This window comes from Protopterus annectens, chromosome 15.part0, assembly GCF_019279795.1.
Source record: "Protopterus annectens isolate FY-2018-M chromosome 15.part0, PAN1.0, whole genome shotgun sequence".
Taxonomy (NCBI): Eukaryota; Metazoa; Chordata; order Ceratodontiformes; family Protopteridae; genus Protopterus; species Protopterus annectens.
The window spans coordinates 571371789-571385307 of record NC_056749.1 but is presented as its reverse complement, the minus strand read 5'-3'; the positions used below and the strand labels follow the sequence as shown (position 1 = coordinate 571385307).

At 42.1% G+C, this 13519-nt stretch overlaps 1 protein-coding gene across 2 annotated transcripts in view; it reads left to right on the top strand.

Annotated features, from left to right (window-relative positions):
• Positions 1-13098, top strand: part of LOC122789925 (zinc transporter ZIP9-like) — a 677153-nt gene extending 664055 nt beyond the window's left edge. For both annotated transcript variants that reach the window (XM_044057393.1, XM_044057392.1), the window contains 2 exons: positions 2582-2716; positions 12333-13098. In XM_044057393.1, coding sequence (XP_043913328.1) covers positions 2582-2716; positions 12333-12569 — 372 coding nt within the window. In that variant the 3' untranslated portion in view covers positions 12570-13098. The remainder of the gene's footprint in view (positions 1-2581; positions 2717-12332) is intronic.
• The last annotated feature ends 421 nt before the right edge of the window (positions 13099-13519 follow it).

Sequence of the window (13519 nt, the reverse complement as noted above, 5' to 3'; positions counted from 1 at the left end):
CTACATTCACAAAAAGACCAGTCACCAGTGGAGTCCCTCATGGATCAGTGCTGGGATCTCTTCTGTTCAGAATCTACTTCTCAGAAGTAAAATCCAATACCCCAAAGCTCTGACTAAGTCTGCAAACAACTGCAAGCTAGGAGCAGTGATTAAATCCCAAAAGACTCAGCCCTCCTATAGGAAGACTTTTCCCAAACAGATAACTGGTGCCAGACTCATGGACTAAAGCTAAATGACAAAAAACGTATTATTTTCTCCTTTCAAAAGACTGCTTCCCTGGGGAACTGCCACATTGACAGCACACCCTTAAGAGTTGAACCAGTAGTTCCAGACTTGGGAACTTACATGGACAGTGACCTAACGTTGATCAGCATGTGTCCACTGTCATAAGGAAGTCCTTCCATAATGAGCAGCTCATACACAAGGGGCACAAGCAGCAACTGGAACACCTGCAGAGATATCTCACAAAAAGGATACAAGGCCTAAACAGTATGTTCTTCATGGACTGCCTCAAAGCCCTATCACTATATTCAGTCATACAGACTGCTAAGAGGTAACCTGTGTCTACCATACAAGTGTCCTCTGACCCATTACTGATGGACTTAATTCACATCTGCAAGTCAAATTCTACCAGAAATACTTAATCCAGGGACCTAAACCTCTTCTGCAGCATTAACAGAATGGTTTTGAGGGACAGGTATATTTTGCAATGGATAACACTGCTGTACAACAGACTCCCTGTCCACTTAATACAAAAGCTCTTCTGTGACCACATTCAGACTTACTTGGATCAGTGGATGGGAAGTAAATAAATTTACTTCAGGATTTCCCCCTTTACTACTAATATAGATAGGCAGCTCCTAAATGCTTTATTCCAGTGCATGGGTCCCCTCCAGATTTGTATATTTTGTTTTGTAATTATCAGTAGAGTAATATGAAAATATAGATGTTGTAATGTGCTATGCGAGTCTAAACTCCAATGGGATAGGTTAATTTTAAGCACCAAATGGGATGATTGGCTAGGCTTAAAAAGGCCTGCAAGGGCAGTTAGCCTAGTACTAACTATGGATCTATGAGCCTCTGTTGAAATCTACTGCTGTGTTTCCCTGTCCGAAGTAAATAGCTAGTAATACTGGAGATGATTGACTTTCCAGCCACTTCCTAGCTTTCATGCTTTTCTTTCTTAACTGTCCGTCTCCCCTGCCAAATTCTGAACAACTTTTGTGTAACTCCTATTTAGGAACCAGTGCTGTAGTATTTATTAATAGATCTCACTGTACAATAATGCAGGCTTTTCTGGTTGCAAGTCCCTATCCATTCTAAGCCCTGGTACCTAAAACACCCACCCATTCAAGAAACATCTCTGTATTTAATTCCTTTCTCATACTGCTAAAGATGCATCTTCTCAGTTTAGCTGCTAGTGCTTCACAAACCCTTCTTCCTACCGTGACTGTCTCACCTCCATGTTTTTCTTCCCTTTTCAAAGAACTACTCAGAGTTCTTCTCAGCTGACAGACTCCATAATGTAATCATTCTGCTATGTGTCCAGCTTCTCCTTTGTTCCCTTCTACACTCTCCAGCCTTATGTCATCATCAGCTTCCCCTTCTTCTAGTCTTCCAAGACAGCCCTCAACTGTTATGTTTTCCTTCATCCACACTAAAGCTGTTTAGCTATGTTACACACTTTCCCTTGTAAAATTCTGCCAATGATGGTGTATACCTTATGTTGTGTTACATCCTGGATTATTCACTGCACAAGTGGTCCTGCTCCGAGCATTCTGGTACATAATGTAATTTTCATTTTAACGATGAACTTGGATATACAAATCTAATATGGTATGACTGTGATTGCACCTTGCTTTTGGTTATTGATCTTATTAATACCTGAAAAAAATAGGTTTGCAGTTCCAGGTCATGCCTGAAAAGGGTTGGTTAGGTTCTAAAGTAAGTGTTTAAGTAATTTCAGAATGTCTGTTTAAGTTAACGGCATACCTTGTGCTGTAATGCTTCTCTGTTCTGTTAAAGAATGAAAATAAATTATAAGATGCATCTTATTCTGTGGTAGGATTATAATCCAGGAAAATCAGGTTTATATTCGCAGGTCCTTGTGTATGTGCCTTTCATATGCAGCTTACATTTGCTGTGGTTATGGGATGGCAGTAACATTGCTCTGGAACAGACTCCCCATCCACATAAAAAGCTCATCCCTTTCCATATTGCAGCGCATACTGGATCAGTGAACAGCTAGTTGAAAATTTACCCCACGACTGCTGCTTGTACTGCTAATGAACAGAACCAGCTCCTGAGTGCTTAATCCCATGCATGGGTCCCCTCAAATTGTCTATGGTATGATCCCAGTTATTCTCATTGGGGGTAATATAGTTATCGACCATGGGATGGGTCAGGCCAGTGCATAACCAAATCGGATAGGTTAATTCAGGCACCAAAAGGGAAATCTGTTAGGATTAAAACGGCCCACAAGTGAAGCTAGCCTAATACTTACCTATGAACCTATAATGATGATGAAAGGAGAAGGTTGCTTAACAAGTGGCATAAAAACTTCTTTTTTATTTCCTTTCAGGCCCCTGCAGCATTTGGACTTGTGTCATTTCTGATGCATACTGGTTTAGAGAAAAAAGAAATACAGACGCATCTGCTTGTTTTTTCCATAGCAGCTCCACTACTAGCTGTAGCAACATATTTTATACTAAGCCAGGTGAGTAAAACTACATTTTTCTTTTCTTTGCTATCCTGTTTAGAACATTTGTGGATATGAGAACTGAAGAAAAGCTACAATAGCGGTTTAGAACATGTGTGATTACAAGAATTGTAGAAACTTTCAGGTTAGCCATAGATTTTCATGTACTAGCATATATAGACTAGCTTGCATGTACACAATTTAAATTTCCTTATGTGATGCATGGTCTGTTAGGGAGCACAGTAATGTGGTCAGTTCTGGCAGTACACTTTTCAATTCAGAGGCGTGCTGTTGAGCTAGTAATGTGGTCTTTCCCATTATGGCCTTACCTGTCTCTGAATTACATTTTGCTGCTGTTGCGCTAATTGACTAAGGATATTAGTCAATCCCAGGAAGTCTTTAATTCTACTAGAAGCAGAGCGAATGTGCAATAAAGCCAAGGAATATTTGCAAGTTTTAGAGATTTTTGTAGTTTATACCCACTGAGTACTTCTTCAATAGGGATCATATTTTCAGACTTCCTACATGAGAAGGAGTAGTTGCAGGCTTTCTGTGGCACACTAGTGGGCTTCCATCTTGTTCCAGGGGCAGCAGCTCTGCTGCAGGAATACATGAGAAGGACCAAACCAGTGAACGTCTGAACCTAGGGGCATACAAAGTACAGTATGTGTGTGTGTGTGTGTGTGTGTGTGTGTGTGTGTGTGTGTGTGTGTGTGTGTGTGTGTGTGTGTGTGTGTGTACAGATGTATAGACATGCGTACACACACACACACACACACACACACACACACACACACACACACACACACACACACACACACACACACACACACACACACACACACGTTTTGGTGCTCATGTATAATTTGCAAACTCATAAGAACTGTAAATACAGTGTTAATTAGATACTGTCTCTCACTTGCATGCAATGCCAAGCAGAAAATATTGCAGCTTAGTTGGGGAGAAGGAGAGAGCTTGGGCACAGTGTCAGTAATGTCTTCAGTTGTTAGCTTTTCTAAGATGGTGGCAAAAGATAGATGGTGGCCTGATGGTCAGGTGGAGAAGTGATTGAATAGATCAGTGAGGCTACTAATAGGAGGAGAAAATTGTATCCATGTAGATTTATGCCTGTGAAATAATGTCTTATACTTTCACAGTACTGGCTGCATGATCTGATGTAGTCCTTTTTTCTGTGCCACTTCCCTTGTATCTCTGCAGCAAAACCAAAAATTTTGTGCCATTTGTCACTAGGGTTAATAAGTAGAATGGAGGCTGTTTAGCAGTTTTGAAAGTGGTTACTCATTGGCCTTACACCAGCCTATAGAAAATGAGTTTTAAAAATGTAGCCAGTTTACCAGTTGGAAACATATCAACTAGATGTCAAAAGTACATTTTGGAAAGGCTGCTATCTTTCTTAGCAGTGTCAGATAAGATGTGCTTCTGCCTCACCTGCATGGTAGTCACTGTCAACAGAGCTAAAGTACATGGAGTAGTAGTATGTAAAAGCAGTAGTGTCACTAGTGTGGGCTGAAGGGTGCAATTGCAAGGGTGCAAAGTGTTAGGGGGCATGATCAGTGATCCATCATCTTGATTCCTGATTGCTCTTTAGTGTGATACCAGCTTTTAACAAATGATATTGCATTTGCTGTCAAACCTGAGTGCTGATGCACTCCATTTGTGTTGTAAACTGTAGCTACGGTTTAAAAGTAAACAATTTTTTTCTCTTTTTTTAAGCAAAACCAGAGTGCTATAGCCCTCTGTGTGTGGTCTAAATTGTCCGTAGCAACTCTATGCTACATTGTAGCAAGCAGTTTGCTACTGATTGAAAGAATTTTCAACTTTTCAGGGGACGTCTATCTAGCCACTTGGTTAGTGTGCCAGTAGAAGGAGCTGACTTTCTTTGTGTTGCTCTTCTCTTGGATGAGCTGAGGTGGTGGGGTGCAAATTTGCAGGTCCAGCACAGGGCTCTGGTTGAGCCAGCTTCACCTCTGAATGGGAGTGCTCTTACTGTACTTTTCATTTCACTTAGGAGTGCTTGCATTCGCTTCATTCAGCCATTCCATTTTTTTGGAAGTTTTGTTTTATTACTAACATGATACAGCCTTGACGTCTGAACTTCGATTCCTACATGTATGTTTATTCAAATTACTGTTTCCAAATTTCAAGTTGTGTTGTATGGAAAACAGCTCCAAGAATGTGTATTTTTAAAGTTTGTATGCTGTAGCAGTGTTTCTTTTGTCCTTAATGTGGTTCATTGCTGGCCTTCAAGATTCATGAAGCAAGTTAATGACTGACTAGTAAAATCCAGGTAACTTTAGATGTTCTTCGTGTTTCATTGCTGCAGTCATCGCACTTGAATTATCTTGCCAGGGGTAGCCCTCAGTTGGCCCGAATACCAAAGGCTTAGTATTTCTGCATTAGTTGCTGTCACTCCAGGACTGATGTCAGGTCGTCAGTGGTATAAAATCAGGCAGCCAATACCATTACATCAGTCTCTCTTGCCAAGGAGCCTGAAGCAGAAGCAGTTTGCATGCATGCCTGTCGGCCACTACATGAGTTTTCATTTCCAATTTGAAGTTGAAGTTTTCTAAAGCTAAGTACCCCATTGGGGATCCTTTTTTCTTGCTGTAACCTTTGTCAGAAAAAGTTAACAATTGTCTCGCCTGTGGAAAGCAAATATCACACCGAGACATCCATTCTTACTGCATCACCTGTTTAGGCACAGACCACAATGTCCCTCACTACCACTTTTGTGCTTTGTTCAGTGCCAGAACTATACATCGTCGGGCCCTTATTGTAGCTAAATATTTTCGCTGTTGGTCCTCATATTCTGATATGGCTTTGGTAAGCCATCCGACTACTGATCTTCTGAAAAAAACGTATGGATAAAGACAGAGACAGACCTAACAGGTCCAAAACTGCCGACGATGCTTCCGTTAAGCTAGTCGTCAGTTCTCCAGTACTCAGTAAGGCACATTTGCAGATCCTGATGTCTGCATCTGTGGATTTGCAGGCCGCTACCGAGACCAGTTCGGAGTCCGGTATGCAGCGAGACTCTTCTTCGATTAAGGATCCTGCGGATGTCTCTACCTTGGATGGGTCCAGAGCCGCTGAGCAGGCACCAGCTTCCGAGGAAGTTCTTTGCACTACCGATACTCAACACAAACCGATGACTTCTTTTGCATCTTCAAGTCTTTCTAAAACTACAGAGTTTCTAAGACCCAGGGTATGAACTACGCCTAAAAAAATGATGACCCAGGCTCAGGCACTTGCTTGCATGCCTCAATCTCAAATGCTTAAAATGGCGGAAGACTATAATGCTTATTAGGGGAAGCCAGGCTACCCCTTCCAAAAGAAGAAGAGACTTGTCCCCAGTTGTTTTATCTGAACAGGAGTCCGATGACAGCACAGATCTTTAGCCATTCCTCCTGTCCTGGATGTTGTGGATGATGTTTTTATAGAATCCAGTTTGACTCTTGACACCCTTCCTCCTCTTCCCAGGAAACCTGACAGGTACTACAGAGTCCTTGACTCTCACAAATTTCTTTTCAAAAATCCTACTGCTGACCCAGAGGTCATCTCTCAAGGACCTAAAGGAATTAAAGCAACCTCAGCTAAGAATCCGACCTCCTCAGGCAGGGATTCCCGAGCTTTAGACAAATGGGGTAAAAAAGTATACACCTCCGCAACTCTTGCTATTAGAGCACTCAGTTGTCAGTTCCACATGCTGAAATATCAGCAGCATACCGTGGAACTACTCAAACAAAAACTATCTTCCTTTCCTGCTTGTGCAGAAAATAAAGAATTACAAGAGCTTATGCATTCTGCAAGCCAAGTTACTAAGCACACGTTGCAATGTGTTTTTGACACCTTAGAAGCATCTTGCAGGGCAGCAGTCACTGGTTCTGTCCTTAGAAGGCATGCTTGGCTTAAGGAACAGACATTGTCAGACCATGTCAAATCAAAATTATTGGACACACCATTGAACAAAGACAATTTGTTTGGCACAAAGGCAGAAGAGGTCTTAAAAAAAGATGGAAGAAAAAGCTAAATCTATGCAGACAGTTAAAGACTTTTTACAGGTCCAGCCTCTGAGGTTCAGTAGGCATTGCCTCTCCAAGCACTGGTCCTTTCCAGCCCTCTCCAGGCCAGCTCAGCCAAGAACTAGGGGAAGCAGACCCCCCCCTCACCAGACAGCAGTTCCAGGGAATGCAGAGATCTAAGCAATGGAGTTCCTCCTCTTCAAAAACAGGGAGTGATAAGCCACCCCCTTATGATAAGAAGTCACAATGACTTTACACCTCCATCCCTTACCTCTACCCACCTGCTTGTGCCCCTAGGAGGAAAACTGTCCTTCCATGCAAACAACTGGGCCTCTATTACCAACGACCAATGGGTCCTCAACATAGTGTCCCAGGGATACAAATTTTATTTCCACACTCTGCCAACCCCAAAAGGGTTCCCAGATCTTCCTCCAAACCAGTGGGCAGAGGCCAAAAAGCAAGTCCATTCCCTGCTGTCCATAAGGGCAATACAGCATGTTCCTGCAGACCAGATAGGCCAAGGTTTCTATTCCAGACTCTTCCTGGTACCCAGAAAAGAGGGCACCTGGCGCCCAATCCTCGATCTATCCATTCTAAACACCTTTCTGGTGATACCAAAATTCAAAATGCTCACCCTCCAGCAGCTTCTTCCTGTGCTTTCCAAGGATGCTTGGTTAGCCACCCTAGACCTAAAAGAGGCCTACCTACCCATCCCAATCAGGGAATCTTGCAGGAAATATCTACGTTTCAGGGCAGGATCTATGCACTTTCAGTTCTCTGTGCTTCCCTTTGGCTTATCCACTGCTCCCAGAGTTTTCACAAAATGCCTGCCTCTAGCCATTGCTTTTTTGCAGACAAAGAAATATTCAAATTTACACCTACTTAGATGATTGCCTGATTCAGGCAGACAGTCAGGAAAAGCTGTTACAGCACATGACCTTTGTAAAGGACCTACTGACCTCCTTGGGGTATACTATCAACGAAAAGAAATCAAAACTAGTCCCTGCACAAAAAATTGTATTCCTGGGAGCAAGCCTGGACACAGCATCCCAGATGGCATTCCTTACTCCAGAAAAAACAAGCCTACCTGACAGGCTACTTCTCTCAGCTAGCCACCAGAACCAAGTTATCCACAAGGAAAATCCTGAAAGCTCTAGGGTTCATGGCTTCCTGCATTTTACTCATTCCATATGCCAGACTGCATATGAGGAAACTACAGTGGTACCTAAAAAGCCTTTGGTGTCAACACTGTCAAGACCTGGAAACTATCATACCTATGATACCCTGTCTAAGGAAAGATTTTCTTTGGTGGGCAGCAGTATGCAACCACAACAAGGGACTTCCCTTCTCACAACCCCACACCGCCCAGACCCTCACCACAGATGCATCAAACAATGCCTGGGGTGCACACCTGGATGGCAGGTGCATTCAGGGCTATTGAAGCCCAAATCAAATACATCTGCACATCAACCAAAAGGAGTTGCTAGCTGTTCAGCACGCCCTGACAGCTTTCAGACCCCTACTCTCCCCAGGGCATCTAGTGATCAAAACAGACAACACCACAGTGATGTGTTATATCAACAAGCAGGGAAGCACTCACTCTTATCCTCTCTGCAGGCTCACCATGACCCTTTGGCACACGGCCTCAGCCATGCAGATACACTTACTAGCACAATTCCTGACAGGTTCCCTAAACTCTCTGGCAGACAACTTAAGCAGAAACCTGCTAGACCCACACGAGTGGCAGCTAGACCACAGAACCTTCAACCTTGTAACCTAGAAATGGGGCAGCCTGAAGGTGGATCTCCTTGCCTCCCACACCAGTCATCAGCTCAGCAAATTCTGCAGCAGGGAACCTCACAGCAAGGCCTGGAAAGTGGATGCTCTATCCTTCCAATGGGTAAACCTCTCAATATATGCATTTTCCCCTCTACCACTCATTTCAAGGGTACTGCTCAAAATAAGGGAGGGAAAACCAAGAGCAGTCTTGATTGCCCCAGACTGGCCACTCCAGCACTGGTACCCACTACTGCACAGCCTATCACCCCTGCCACCATGGCACCTACCTCAGATCCCAACACTGACCCAGAAGAATGGAGAATTTATGCATCCACAGTTGCAGACCCTGAACCTGACAGCCTAGCTTATTCCCTGACCTCTCCTCCAGCTGCCAGCCTAAGCAAACAAGTCCTGGATGCTATACATGAGGCCAAACACCCCAGCATTAGAAAATCCTATGCTGACAAGTGGAAAAGGTTTTGCACCTGGATCCAGGCTAAGGGAGCCGAAACAGCACAGGCGTCTATCCTTCTCTTCTATTAAAATTTATGCCTCTGCCATCTCTGCTCATTACAGCACAGAGCCACCTCTCTTCTCACACCCTCTCATCAAACAGCTCCTAAGATGGGCTAACAACTTAAGGCCACCCAGAATAGCTCCTGCCCCAGCTTGGGACATTAACTTTGTGTTGGAAAAGCTCACCCTACCCCCCGTTGAGCCTGCAGCTTCAGCAGAGTTAAAATTCCTCTCTTGGAAAACAGTCTTGCTTCTGGGCATCACTTCAGCTAGAAGAGTTTCAGAGCTACAAGCACCATGGCTGTAGTGCCCTTCATCATTTTCCATGCTGACAGGGTCTCCCTCAGGATTAACCCATCCTTCATGCCTAAAGTGATGTCCAGTGTGGCTCTCAACCAATCCATTCATTTGCCCACCTTTTTCCCTAACCCACAAAACAAGGGGGAAAGGATTCTGCACTGTCTAGATGTGCACAGACAGCTCAGATTCTATCTGAATAGGACTAAATCTTTTAGAAAAACTGACCAATTGCTAGTCAGCTTCGCAGCAGGGGCAGAGGGCAAGGCCATATCAAAACAAACAATCTCCAAATGGATAGCACACTGCATCCATTTCTGCTACAAACCGCATGGGAAACTTCCCCCAAAGGGGGTCAGGATGCATTCCACCAGGGCAACCTCCACCTCTGCAGCTTTTCTCAGAGGGGTCCCTGCCAGGGACATCCTGGAGGGTGCAACATGGACTTCTGTTCATACCTTCACCAAGCATTACCACCTGCCTATCTTCTCCAAATCCAGGGCAGGCTTTGCTACCGCAGTCTTGCAGGGCATCCTAGCCAGCCCCCAGTCTTCTTGACTGCCTCCACCCTTTTCTTCAGCTTTGGGAATCAACCCAAGTGTGATGGCTGCAACAGTGAAACACAAAGAACATAGTACAGTTGTGTATACTTACCATAAATGTAGATGTTCGAGTGTATTCACTGTTGCAGTCCTGGTTTCCCACGTCCATCCCCCTTGTCTCTCTCTCTCTCTCTCTGTCTCTCTCTTCCTCTCTCCTTACAGGGAATTTTTGGTATTTACTTTTTGCTGGTGGTGTTCTTCCACCATAACCTAGCTCCCTATTTGGGGGCTCCTGACAGTTGGGGCAAGAAAAACTGATGTAATAGCATTGGCTGCCTGATTTTATACCACTGATGACCTGACATCAGTCCTGGAGCAACAGCCACTGACGCAGAAATACTAAGCCTCTGGTATTCGGCCCAACTGAGGGCTACCCCTGGCAGGATAACCCAAGTGTGATGACTGCAACAGTGAATACACTTGAACTTCTACATTTATGGTAAGTGTACACAACTGTACTATACTGAAATTACATTAGATTATACTGAAAAAGAGTTATGCAAACTGGACCCAAATGAAACAGAGAGGACATGGAATTATTAATAATGACCCGAGAACACTGTAGCATGAACTTACAGTTCCATTATATCTATTATTCACTTGATCATTTAAGGACGGGGAAATTTCCTCAAGATTGGAACATGGTACCTGTTAAACCCTTCTTTAAGGGGAAGGGGAATAGGATAAACCCAGAGTCATACAGACCCATAAGTTCCTTTTTTGTTGTGGAAAAATAATGGAGAAGGTTAGTTGGATAAATTATTGTCAGAATTGTAAAGGCTGGAAGTTGAAACCATATATCAGCAATGCATGCATATGTTGAAAATAGATCTATTACCACCTGTAACATGATGCTCTATAACAATGCAATAACAGATATAAATGAAAAATTGTGCTGTGATGTAATTTATATAGACTTAACTTCAGTCTTTGATAGGGTCAAACACAAAACACTGATCAGTAAATTAGAACAAGTAGGTTTTGATGCAATCATGATAAGATGGGCAGCTGTGTGGCTTACAAATATGACTTGCTAAGTATGTTACAGCAACTGGACAACCAAAATTCTAGGTTACTGTCAGGGTATCCTACAGGACTGTCTCCTAAGTCCATACTCATTTAGGTTATCTCTTTCAGATCTATCTTTTTTCATCAGAGGTGTTCTATAATATGTATTAAGATGACCTGAGAATAAGTACATTTGTTAGAGACAGGACATGTGAACATGTCTGTAGATTAAATTGACATTTTGATCTCAGGAGAATAATATGCTGATGAATACATCAAAAACACAGCATATGCAATTTGGAAGATGTAAATTGAAAGGTGAGTATTTAATACAGTACACAGTGATTTAAACTGTAGATTCATTTAAAAATCTAGGTACTCCTTTGAGTTTTACAAATCATATCAATCAACTGGCTAATAATTATGAAACTATAGGTTATAAAACAGTGTACAGTCTAGGAAAAATGAAATGATGAAACCATTGTGTGCAAGTTAAATTAGACCCAAACCAGAGTATGAAATAGCAATATGGAAACCTTACAAGAAAACAAGCATGAGTAAATTGGAAAGAGTACAGCAGAAATATAGCAAGGGCATCCATGGATGTGAAAATTTTAAGTTATTATGAAAGACTTAAATATCGGTGGTGGTGCTGTGGTAGCGTTGTCGCCTCACAGTAAGACGCTGTCTGGTTTGATTCTCAGCTAGAGTGTCTTCTGCGTGGAGACATGCTTGAATGGGAGTACCTTCGTTGAAGGTTGTGCGTCAGGCCTGACAAGCCGGTACGTAAAAATCAACTGCCAATCATTAGCGGACCGGAGTTCCGCTGTGGCAACCCCTAACCAGGAAAAGCCGAAAGACACAAACAAACATGAAAGACTTAAATATCTGAACTCATACAGTGTATCGTACATATATTTAAGAGGAGACCTTCTTCGGGTATGTAAGGGCATTTAAGGAAAACTACTTCTGGGAGTGTCTGGGATCATCAAAAAGTAATACAGAATCATCAGACAACCTATGTAGAAGCTTATATAGAATTGAGAGATATACTAAATAAGTCAGGCACTAGCTAAGATATTTTTAAGAACAATTCAGACACTTATGGGAATTATTTTTTGGTATATTGGCAGATTAGAGGGATATTGCTAACTGCGTGTGAAATATTTGTATGTATGTACATAAGATTGCAAAGGTATGTCAGTAAACAGCATATTTATGAGATCTCTGAGCTTTCTGTGATGACTCATGCCTAATAGTTATGCTGTGTATTTCTTTTGAAGATCTTCTCTGTCTGGCTTTGTTGCTAATATTGCACTGAAGACTAATAATGAAGCTGATGAACAGTAAACAGTACTAATTTATTATTTAAAATATTTTCCTATGCAGACTGGTGGAACGTCGCAGTACAGACTGTACGCAACAGGAATGGGAATGCTGTTTTCTGCTGGGACCTTTCTGTATGTTGCAACTGTGCACGTTTTACCTGAAGCTAGCAACAGAGTGTCTCACAGTCATGGGTCAGCTGGCTATGGACAGAAAGGAATGACTGCCCTTGAGAGTCTAACCCTAATAATAGGACTCACCATTCCAGTCTTACTGTCACTTGGCTTTCAAGATGGTTGACAATAGCGCCATTGTCTGCATTCAGAGCCAAGCCAGCCATGTGCATTATACGAAGCAGATGAAGTTGTAGCAGTGCAGTGTTACAAACACATAGCTTTTAGTTTACATATAAAAACAAAATGTAAATGGATCTGTTGTTACTACATTTGGATCTTAATGAGCCTTTGTGGAGCCAAGCAATGCAGTTGTCTTATGGGAATGACTTTCTGAACTGTTTTGACTGATAAATGTCATACCATTGACAAAAAGTGATTGTACTGTTTACTAAATTTATATGAAAGGATACCTTCAAGCGTAGAGAAATGCAGTAGGTATTTAATCCCACTGAAACAGGGCTCTCAGTGGCTGCTTTTAGAAATGTGTCTTAATTGTCAATATCTAATAGAAGAAACATAGCTGCAAGAAGTGAACGGAATAATATGTGCTGATTGTAAACTTCACAAGTATGGCCATGTCCAGAAATAATTTTTGTATGACTGATAATTGTAGGAGGAACTTTTAAATTATAAAGTTAATTTGCTAAACAGTATATTATGAACTCACAACTTTGTATTCCTCTGCTTCAATAGAAACTTGAAAAAGCAGAAGTAATTTTGTTTCTGTCACATGTAAGCTCATTTTGTTAGACATAGGTGGGGGTTAGCTTTCAGTGGTTGATGCAGTGGTTGATTCTGAAGAGTAATGGTCCTCACAAAACCTGTCAAATATCTATAATCCTAACATATAAGAGAATTGTGTGAATGGTCTTAAATGCAAGGAGGTATGGTCCATTTGCAGTGTTTACAATAGTATGCCTAATGAAAAGCCACTATAAGATGACATGTATGAATATGTACATAGTAGCTTTAGGAACTTAATTGCACTGACTAAACAAGTCTTCATTATTATAATATTTGTTCTTTACTTACTTTCATTCAGAATTTGAATCATATTTATAACAGACTGGGTCA